The sequence below is a fragment of the Calidris pugnax genome, unplaced genomic scaffold, assembly GCF_001431845.1.
Source record: "Calidris pugnax isolate Ruff unplaced genomic scaffold, ASM143184v1 scaffold123, whole genome shotgun sequence".
Lineage (NCBI taxonomy): Eukaryota > Metazoa > Chordata > Aves > Charadriiformes > Scolopacidae > Calidris > Calidris pugnax.
This window is the reverse complement of record NW_015090876.1, coordinates 2,475,693-2,486,691: the sequence shown is the minus strand read 5'-3', so window position 1 is coordinate 2,486,691 and position 10,999 is coordinate 2,475,693. Positions and strand designations below refer to the sequence as shown.

The window sequence follows — 10,999 nt, the reverse complement described above, 5'->3', positions numbered from 1 at the left end:
CGCCGTCGCCGGCTGCGACGCGTTCTAGGCGGGCGGCCAATGGGAGGCCGCGGGGCGTGCTGAGTCATGCGCAGGGGCGGGGCCGCGGCGGGGCGGGGATGGAGATGGGAATGGGAATGGGAATGGGAATGGGAATGGGAATGGGGATGGGATGGGAATGGGATGGAGATGGGGATGGGGATGGAGTTGGGAATGGGGATGGAGTTGGGAATGAGGATGGGATGAGGATGGGGATGGAGTTGGGAATGGGATGGGGATATGATGGGGATGGGATGGGATGGGATGGGATGGGATTGGATGGGGATGGGATTGGATAGGGATGGGATGGAGATGGGGATAGGGATAGGGATAAGGATAGGGATAGGGATGGGGATGGGGATGGGGATGGAGTTGGGAATGGGATGAGATGGGGATACAATGGGCATGGGGATGGGAATGGGATGGGGATGGGGATGTTGGTGAGGGGGAAGTTGCCAGGTTGCCATGATGTAGCCCCCCAGGGAGACACCAGCTCAGGCCTGGGAGCAGGGTGAAGGCAGAGCTGTGCCAAGCAGACCGAGTCCTGCCCAGCTCGGCTACAGACACGTAGATTTTGGAGACGGATGTGAGAAGAGACCTTCTGGGTCATTCAATTCAGGCTGCTATTAAGCACTTAACTACTCCCCGTAATTCCCTTCATAAACACACCAAACCTGACGTTAAAAGCCGTTCATTCCCATCAGAAGGCTGCCCCACCACCTCGCCGGTCTCATGATGAAAAGACAGCTTAAAGCTTCAAGTTTAGAAGTTTCCCTGGCCATCTGCCCCCAAAGCAGTGTTGTCCTCTGATTTAGATAGTTCCTTCTCACCACGTCTGTGTAACCAGGAGCTGAAGGAATGGGGCTGGTGCTGCTCTGAGTGTGTAAGCTGGAGCCATCCTTGTCTGGCTGTGTCCTAGGAGAGCGTTCTGCTGCCGTGGTAGATGTTTCCATCAGACATTGTGCTGTTCATCTGCTGATGGTCACATCCTTGGCTTGCACCCTTGGCTGTCCTTCTCCCCGCCAGCAGAACCTGCCTTTTGGGTCACCCTCGATGCAAACCCTGGCGGTCTCAAGCCCAGGGAGAGCCCGAGCAGTGGGTGCTCCTTTTACCACACAGATGATACGGCCACGTAGCACCTTCCACCAGGGTCCTCTGGCCGGTGGCATGTGGTTGAAAGGATTTCCCTTGCCTGAGCTGAGCCAGTTACCTGGTGTCCACTGGGGCGGTGGGGGGCAGCCAGAGCATGGCACTCTCACCCCCTGTCTTCTTCTGACCTGGCTGGGTTTGAGAGCTGGGGATGAGGGAGAGTATTAAAAAGAAGGAGAAAACAGCAATAAATATCCAGAAAGTGATGGTTACATGAGGTCCTTCATTCCATTACGCATCTGTACATCAGCCCCACTCTACTATTTACACACCCCCTTCCCCGGTCGGGGAGGCAGCGCCGGTGCCCGCACCCACCCGCGCACCCCCGGGCTGCGGGTCCCCGGTTCCCCCCCGGTCCCCCCCCGGTCCCCTCGCCGCCCGGAGCGGCCCCGTTGCTCACCCAGGCGGCGGCAGGAGCGCTGGGCGCAGCGCCGGTCCAGCCCCGGCAATTACGCATCTGTACATCAGCCCCACTCTACACAAAACTCAAGAACTTGGGACGTGCCAAGAAAATCCCTTGCAGGGTGGTTCTTCTCACACGAAGCACCCACCCAGTGCCCGGGAGGAGTTGGGACCCCAGTGACCGCCCCAGGAAGGCTTGCCAAATCCTGGCTGGGCAAGCTGGGAGGAGAGGAGGAGGAGGCTGGTGGCATCCCTGGCTGATGAGAGTCGCTGGGAGAGGGATCATCCATTGTGGTGGGGAAGGGAGGAGCTTGCGTAGGGATAACAACAGAAAGGGCTCTGCGCAGATTAGATGCTCTTAAGGAAGACTGTAAATCCCAAGTCTGAGAAACCCCCGTAGTACAGGCAGCCGTCTTAATAGAAACGAGGATTAGAAATTAGCCGAGGTCTTTAGTGATATTTTTAGCAGGTTGCTCCTGACAGGTTAGGCTGCTGAGAACCGGAGGAAAAGTGCCGAACCCCGTATTACTGGGGAAAGGATCACCCAGTGCAGCGGGTGATTAGAGGCTGGCTAGCTTAGCGACAAGGGGGATAGGTGGGTTAGAACTGATTCAGGAGGAATTAGCAAGGGAAATTGCTTGAGAAGCAGAATTTGATTAGGGGCAGCCAACACGGATTTATGAAAGGAAAGCTGGGTGTAACTCACTTGCTGGAGTCTGGAGGAGGCACCATTCCCCGGCAGCCCGGGGTTTCATACAACCTGATCTGCAAAGGGAAGGCCTGGCCTTTGCCACCAGAGTGGTGACACTGGGTGGGATGGATGGGGGTCACCTCCCTCCCTTGTCTCTGCACCATTTCTCTGCCTCCTCTTTTTCCTTCCATCCATTTTACTCCTTTTCCAGTTTTTTGGAGGAGGAGAGCTACTGCTTTTTTTGCTTTGTCTTGTGGTTCTGCTCTTTGTCCTTCCCTTCCTCTCCCATGGGACCTGGGATTGCCTCTTGGTGGCTCTATGGGGGATAAACACCACCATCCACCCCACCTCAGCAGCTTGGACTGCCTCAGGACCCACACTGCATCCTAAAGGGGGAATAGAACACCCCTGAGAGCATCACAGCCCTCCTCAGCTTCCCAGATGTTTCCTCCTTCAAACTCAAGAGCTGCTATTTTGGAGGAGGCTTGAATTGCTCTGCAGAAAACAGAAAATCCTCTGGCAGCCTCAGACCTGCACACCACTGTCCTCCAGTATGGCCAGTCCAGCCCGGTGGAGGCCAAGCACGGAGGAACGATGGCCAAGGGAGACTTGACCCAGCTAAAGGGACTGTCACACTGCCCTGAGGAGAGACAGAAGATCTTCAAAGGCCTTCCCTATCCCCTCTGTCATGGCGGGTCCAATTGCATGGCTGGAGAAAGTCCTGGCTGCTTCTGAATGCCATGGCAGACACAACGGACAACCCAAATGGGACAGTGGCTTCGTTTCCAGCCTGTGAGGGCAGGGGGACGTTGTGGGATACTGGGGGACAGAGATCCCAAATCACTGCCAGTGATGGACACAGCATGGATGGGGAGCCAGGGATGCAGCTGGCTCCATCCCACCTCTAGGGCACGGCTGTCCCCTTCCCACCAAGGTGCTTTAGGACAGGACACACAGCACAGAGATGCTGGTGGCAGAGACGGCCAGGTCCACCCACCTCCTCTCCACCTTGTGCACCCCAAACTCCCCCCAGCACCTCCTCTCCACCTTGTGCACCCCAAACTCCTCCCAGCACCATCCAGCAGACGTGTCTGTGGAGTCTCCAGGGCCACCCCACCACCTGTGGTCCTCCTGCTCCATCCAGCAGACGTGTCCATGGAGTCCCCAGGGCCATCCCACCACCTGTGGTCCTCCTACTCCATCCAGGAGTGTCCCTCCCGCTGCTCCCACCCAGACGTGTCCATGGAGTCCCCAGGGCCACCTTACCACCTGTGGTCCTCCTGCTCCATCCAGGAGCGTCCCTCTCACTGCTCCCACTTATTTTGGAGGAGGCTTGAATGGCTCTGCAGAAAACAGAAAATCCTCTGGCAGCCTCAGACCTGCACACCACTGTCCTCCAGTATGGCCAGTCCAGCCCGGTGGAGGCCAAGCACGGAGGAACGATGGCCAAGGGAGACTTGACCCAGCTAAAGGGACTGTCACACTGCCCTGAGGAGAGACAGAAGATCTTCAAAGGCCTTCCCTATCCCCTCTGTCATGGCGGGTCCAATTGCATGGCTGGAGAAAGTCCTGGCTGCTTCTGAATGCCATGGCAGACACAACGGACAACCCAAATGGGACAGTGGCTTCGTTTCCAGCCTGTGAGGGCAGGGGGACGTTGTGGGATACTGGGGGACAGAGATCCCAAATCACTGCCAGTGATGGACACAGCATGGATGGGGAGCCAGGGATGTGGCTGGCTCCATCCCACCTCTAGGGCAAGGCTGTCCCCTCCCACCAAAGTGCTTTAGGACAGGACACACAGCACAGAGATACCGGTGGCCGAGATGGCCAGGTCCACCCCCTCCTCTCCACCTTGTGCACCCCAAACTCCCCCCAGCACCATCCAGCAGACGTGTCCATGGAGTCCCCAGGGCCACCCCACCACCTGTGGTCCTCCTGCTCCATCCAGCAGACGTGTCCATGGAGTCCCCAGGGCCATCCCACCACCTGTGGTCCTCCTACTCCATCCAGGAGTGTCCCTCCCGCTGCTCCCACCGCGGAGCCACCGCTGCAGCATTAACATTGGGGTGACTCCAGCTCACATTCACCTCCTCCAGGTCTCTGAACTCCGATCCCATCGTCCCGCTTCCCAGCTCATAATTCCGTACCAGGCTTTTAAAACTGAATTTTATTTTTATTGCGGTGACCCTGTGGTGCTGCCAGATCCCTCTGTGGAGGAGAAGTGACATCTCCATTACATAGCCCAGATAAGTGTCTTAAAGAGACCACACACCAAGGAACCTAATGGTACCTATTTTTATGAGGTTTATTACAGGAGGGGAAGTAAAGCGGCGCGGTCTCCCCACAGGATACTCCGCCAACAGCAGCAGAGAGGAGAGAGCTGTGGAGGCGGATCGGTTTTCCAAGAATATTAGCTACTGCTGCTCTAAAATTAGAGTCTAGGGAGAGCAGACAGGTTGACATAATTGAAAGGGCTGTCTTAGGGGATGACATAGTTAAACGAGCCCGTGATCAGCTTTGGAGTGACAGCTCAGCGACTTCTCCTAATCCCCAGAGGAGCACCGAGTTGCGAGGCTGTGATTTAACTAGTCCTGGATCTCATCTTGCGACGATGTCAATATTATCAGAGCCCGTTTTCTAAGGAGATGCCTCCAAAAAATCACTGTACATGAACCAAATGGTTTTACAGGCACAATCCTCCTGCAGCTTCACCCCACAGAACCCATGGTTGGTAGAAACACTCCTCTGCTGCCCTTCTTAGGGACCCAGTCCTGGCCCCCGGGCTGGGCTGCAGGGGCAGGGCCAGAAACAGGATTAAGAGCTTCATTTCGGGATGGAGCTGAAAAATGTCCTTGAGCTGCCCATTTTATTCAACATAATTTAATATCAAACACAAACTAACAAAGTTAGAGGTGAAATATAATAGCAAGAACCCCATAAAAAGTAACCTAATCTGTAAGATAAATAGACAACACTTTAGCCTGGGGAGATAGCAAATAAAAGAGAAATATGAGCAGAGCCATTCTCAATTCATAAGTAACTTTAAAGAGAAATAATGAAGATGAGTTCTCCAACTTTTAATGTGCTAAGATTCTTCTCAACGAAAAAAAGGACATTTTTAATGTTTTCCTCACGCACTCTCACCAGGCGAGTGTCTCCAGCCAAGGGCTCTGGATCATTCCCACACAAGAGACGCTCATGGGTTTGGAAATGGTTCAGAGGGACCATTCCTGCCATTCCTGGTGGGGCAGGAGATGGTGGGGATGGAGTTTTTCTGCACCCTCATGCTGGTGGAGCCTCCCGCTGCCTTGTTTCGGGTCCAAAACTCAGAGCTCCCGCTGCCTCCCCAGCAGCAGCCTGCCTTTTATTATTTTATTATTTTTTTTTAGCTGTTTTTTTGTTAGTGCCTACTTTAGCTTCAAAGTCTGGGATTTTCCAAGCCTTTAGGCATCCAAATCCCATTGAGTTTCAAGGGTGTACCAGCCCTTGGGCTCCTTGGCAGATCCTTGCTCAGAGCCCGAGGGCTGAGCGCCGTGGTGCCAGCCTGAGCTCTCCTCTGCCACAGGACAGCCTCTTGGTTAAAAAAACCTCTTCCTAAATGATGAAACAAACTGGAAAGAGTCTCATTTGATGGTACTTTTTGGTAATACATACCTGTTGGAGAATGTTAAATTTTCTCCTTGGGTTATACTTAAAAAAAAAAAGCCTTTTTTGCTTTGTAGACTGAACTTCTTCAATTAAAGAGCCCGAGTGTTCCTACTGCCCAGCCTTCAGCCCTCCAGGGGAAACCACACATTTGGTGTTTTAGAGGTAAAGCCCACCCCACCTCCTGCTGCCTCTGGTACCTGTTATATCTCCAACCTCCTTTGAGAGGAGCATCCTTTTAGAAAGAAGAGGCTTTTTCTTCTTCAGTGTCACTGTGGACTGTAATGGAGGAACAAAAAGCCAGCAGAATCAAGCCACATGCTTTGCTGTTTGGGAATGTCCCAACCCAAAAGGAAGGATTACAGCTGGCAGAGGGACGGGTACAGAGGGCACAGAGCTCCAAAAAGGCTGTCTCAAAGGGTGGGAAACCTTCTACAGGGAAACCTTTCTAATAGTAGTGGAAAAATAAATCCCTTATCAGGTGATTTCTGGTCACAGATCAAACACTGATGTCTCACAATATCAGCTCCCAATACCTGGCAGAAAACAGATTAGGGGTCTCTGTGGCAGAATTCCCTGGGATAACAACTGGTTTTTTTGTTGGGTCCATACTGCAAACAGCACACCAGGACCCAGTCCATGAGCACCGAACCCCAGATTTCCCCAGGCACTAACATGATGCCATCGAACAGCAAGGGAAGTTAGACCCCAAGTCTCCTTGTTGGTTGCATTGCTGGTTTTGAATTAAAGCATTTCACTGAAAACCGAGACTCTCTCCTTAAGTACATCAGCTGATGGTGATTTAACAGCAGTGCCAAACCTCAGCACGCTCTTCATTTTTCATTTTATTTTTTTTTATGTAGATACACAGAGCTATTCTTCTTTCCTGTTTTGTAGCACTAAGAAATAAACCTGCACCCTCCTAAGTGGGGTTTTGGTTTATGCTGTAGGTGCAGAACAGGAGCAAACCCATCCCTGGTGTGGAGCAGTGGGTCTGCTGTGGGTTAAGGGGGGAGGGTGCTCGAGGGAGTCCTGGTAGAGCTTGGGAGCCAGAAGGAAATGCAGAGATCCAGGTGGTGGGAATAGCTGAGCAGGGGAGGAGACCCCCTTAATGCATGGATCCCATAGATCCCAGCCCTAAAGAAATCATCTCCAAAAGCGGTAGCTCTGAGCATGAGCCTGGGTCATACCCTGCTCTGCTGAGACTACTCAGACTAGGGGGTAAGACAACAGTTTTAGCTATTATTTCCCTTATTTTCCAGAGAGCAGTCCCTCACCCATCAGTCCCAACCACCCCTTTCCTGGTGGCCTTCACCAACCAAGGGTGCAGCCATGTCCCCAGGGGCACCAGGCAGCCCCGGGAGGTGGTGGAGCACCCTCAGGGTGATGCTCCCCTTGGAATGATGTCCATCCCACAAGGACAAGGAAGTGTGACACTCGGAGCCGCGTGCCACGAGGTGGCACCATGTCCCTGCTAACCTGCACGGCGGGGTCACCTCTGCGGCCAAGGAGCTTCTGCAGGACCCTGCTCTCCTGCCAGGACTTGTGCCTCCGAGCAGCCCCATGGCTAAAATCCCCCCACTGAGCTTTTTTTTTTTATTAACTGAGCAGCCCTCCCTGCTGCAAGACCCAGCTGAGAGAGGAGATGGTGCCACTGCCCCATCCCCTGGAGTGCTGTGTCCCATTCTGGGCTCCCCAGTTGAAGAAAGACAAGGAACTACTGGGGAGAGTCCAACGGGGGCTACACAGATGATGAAGGGACTGGAGCATCTCTCTGCTGAGGAAAGGCTGAGATACCTGGGGCTGGTTAGCCTGGAGAAGAGAAGACTGAGAGGGGATCTCATCAACGCCTATCAATGTCTAAAGGGCGCTGGTGAGGATGGTGAGGACCTGGAGGAGGAAAAGAGCTGCCTGCTGTCTGCCAGGAGAGCAGGGTCCTCACAGCCCCGGAGCAGCCAGTTTGTGCTTGGAGCAGGAGCTGGGCTCATGTACCAGGCTAATAAACCTGGAAGTAACCAAATGTAGGCACTGCCAAGGGAGGAGGATGGAGATAATACCTAATTACAGTGAGAAAGCCTGAGAGATGAGCAACAAGGGCTCGAAAAATGAGTTTTGACCAAAATGCTTGTCCTACAATCCAGTATTTGGAGTTTGGACCCTGCACTAGCAGCACTAATAGCAGAAGGAGCCTCAAGAAAACCCTGCCTGGACCCCACAGAGCAAGAAGGAACTGCAGTGAGTGACAGTCCCCAAACCAAAGAACTTGCCCAACACCCAGTTCGTGTCTTGATTAAGCTGCTGAGCTCCTGATCGCTGGGTTTCCACAGCCTGACCCAGACCTTGAGGTCCTTCAGGAAAGCCCTGCAGCTGAATGTTCTGTTCTGCTCAGGAGGAACCACCCCAGGACCTGCCTGTCCCCACCACCCTGCCCTGAGCTCTGCTGACACAGACCCAACGTTGGCCTCAGTGGGACTGCTCAGATGCTCCATGGAAATCGAGGTGACTGCTGCACCCAAGTCCCACCCAGTGAAAGAAACACAAGTACCAACCATAGGAACCCATTAGCAGAAAATTCCCAGTGGAAGGAAAGGAAAACTGAGTGGAGGAAGAGTTCCTGTGCTCAACGAGGAAGCTGCTCTTGCTTTAGAGCATGGAGCAACCAGCCAAAAAACAGAAGTGCACTTCTTTCTGACAAGGGAAGGGAGGGAGCTCTCCTGCATCGGTTCTGGGTCCCTGGCAGCGCGCTCAGGGCTGTAGCAGAGAGACCAGTAATACCTACATTATTCCTGACACAACGCTTTGCGGCTCAACAATACATTTGCCAATTCAATTTATTCAAACAAGTTCCTTGGGAAGACAGCAAAGCAAATCCAGGTGGCAATTACCGAATTCCGACTCGGCCCTGGACTCGGGGAAACAAAGGGGCAAGAGATATGAGAGAAATAGCAAGTTCTGCTGGAAATCCCACAACCGCAGAATCCTAAGAGCTTTTAATCACCTGCTTACTGGTATTCAGCTGGAAAAAAAAAAAAAACCAACCCTGTGTCATTGGGCAAGGAGACAGAGCAGCGTTGCAATCGCTCTGCTGTGGCACTCGGCACTTTGGAATATCTTTACTACAAAAATGAAATGCTTTTTTGTTTTCTTTTGAAAGCACAGCAGTATTTGGGCTCCATGGCCCACTGCAGTGACATCTAATTGAAGAATAAGTATATTCAATAGTTACCAAGACTGACAGAGTCACAAGCCCCGCTGTGTCCCCTCCTGCCCAACCATACTGCGGCCAGACGGGGTGGATGGTGCCAACAAGCTCAGATGAACTGTCTAATCAGTTCAAAGCCTGGTTAGATGCCTTCAGCCAAGGGCTGAGTCTCCTCAGATCCCAGACCCTCTTTCCCAGCACGGACACAAGCCCACAGCCCAGGGCTGGTCCTGTGCTGGGACACAGCTCCAGGAACCGGGGTGGCTGGAGGGGGAGAAAAAGCAGCCGGGAACCTCCACTTTGGCTTTGGATGTGCAAGAAACTTCTGTTGGAGATGCCCAGCGGTGGAAAATTCCTCTTACTGGAGCCTGCAAACCCCACAGCATCAACTTCCCACACCCCACTCACAGCCCAGCCCCTGCCCAGAGCCCCCCCAGGCTCTCCTTCACATCTCCATCCCACTCCATCCCCCAGGGCGGCTCTAGCTCCTCTCCCAGCAAAGCAATTAACACCCAGGTTGAATTTGGCCCCAGATGTAGAATTAGGTTAAGCCAAGAGGTGGCAGCATCTTATTCAGTATCGATTTTGCATGAATATTTCTCCTATTAGCCATTTTTCTTTCTAATCATAGAATGTAAGTTTGTAAATTACAGAGGTGGAGAGGAAATGTATTGCAACCTCTGGCAAATTGATATTTTTGCAGCAATGGTAAACTTTTTCTGATGGCAGATAATTGAAGGGAGCGAGCATCAGATAAAATTCATGAAGATTTGGACCTACTGGAATAAGACAAATGATATTTAATGTTCAGAATTGTAAAGTAATTACCCTGGGCTCTGATATAATAAATACATAGACACAGTAAAATGGAGTTTGGCTGAGCAGGTGCCTTTGGCGCGGTGCTACACAGGGCCCTGCAGAGGCCAGGGGATGGAGAGGGGACATCCCCTTGGTACAGGGGGACACCTCGGGTTGATGTCACCTCCAAGAAATGCATTTCCTTAGGAGGGAAGGAAGGAGCTGCCTCCCATGTCTGCAGCAGAGCCCTGTGGCCCCAAGCCCTATTGCTGGGAGCCATCATCATCTACACTGCCAAAGGCACAAGAAGCCACTCTTCATCCATCCCTCCCAGCAGTGATTGGCTGCTGCAGGTTCTCCAGCAAACCCACAGCCTCCTGTTCTCACCTTCCAGTCAATGGCCATCACCACCTCCTATCGAGGTCTTCCAGCAGCACCCAAGAGAGCAGCCTGCAGCCAACAAAGAGGAGGGTGACCCACTCCCTGAGGGGGTCACTGCCCTTCACCTGGGGGGGAGCCTGGCCCCTGAGGGGATGAACACCCCAACCAGAGCTTGATGCCACTGCCTTGGAAGAACAGCAGACCTCCCACCTCAGAGGGAAGCTGCAGAGCAACTTTAACACTCAAAACCAGAAGGTACCAGCCCCCACCCAGCTGCAACTCTGCTCCCACCAGATGGAAACAATCAGGAGATGCTTCTCATCAAGTGAGGAATCACCTTGTCTCCCCTTTTAAAGCCCTGCCTCCATCAGCCCTGGGATGGACCTTTCACCTGCCAGGCCACCTTCAGTGCATGTAGCATCTCTCTGAGCTTCTAGGGACAGCCAGACCTTAGGGAAAAAAAAAAAAAAAAAAGAGAAAAGAAGGGAAAAGAGGCTGGTGCTTTTTAAAGCAGGATGTCAGTGCAAGTCCCCCGGTAAGATATGTGCAGCACTAAAATGTTCTCAATGCTGGCACCCAACATGGGTGGCTGCTGGGCAAGTGCATCCCGCTGTCAGGGAGAAAACGTGCTCAAAACACACACACACCACGCTGGGAGGTCCCAACCTTTCTCCAGGGCTCCTCAAGCACCATCTCGCAACCAGAAGCCA

The 10,999-nt window shown here is 53.0% G+C and overlaps 1 protein-coding gene across 1 annotated transcript in view; it reads right to left on the bottom strand.

The window, feature by feature from the left end:
* Nucleotides 1-10,999, bottom strand: part of ZFAND2A (zinc finger, AN1-type domain 2A) — a 35,352-nt gene that overhangs the window by 3,121 nt on the left and 21,232 nt on the right. Inside the window, exon 3 of the mRNA XM_014946198.1 lies at nucleotides 1,568-1,618. Within this exon, the coding sequence (XP_014801684.1) occupies nucleotides 1,568-1,618 (51 nt within the window). The remainder of the gene's footprint in view (nucleotides 1-1,567; nucleotides 1,619-10,999) is intronic.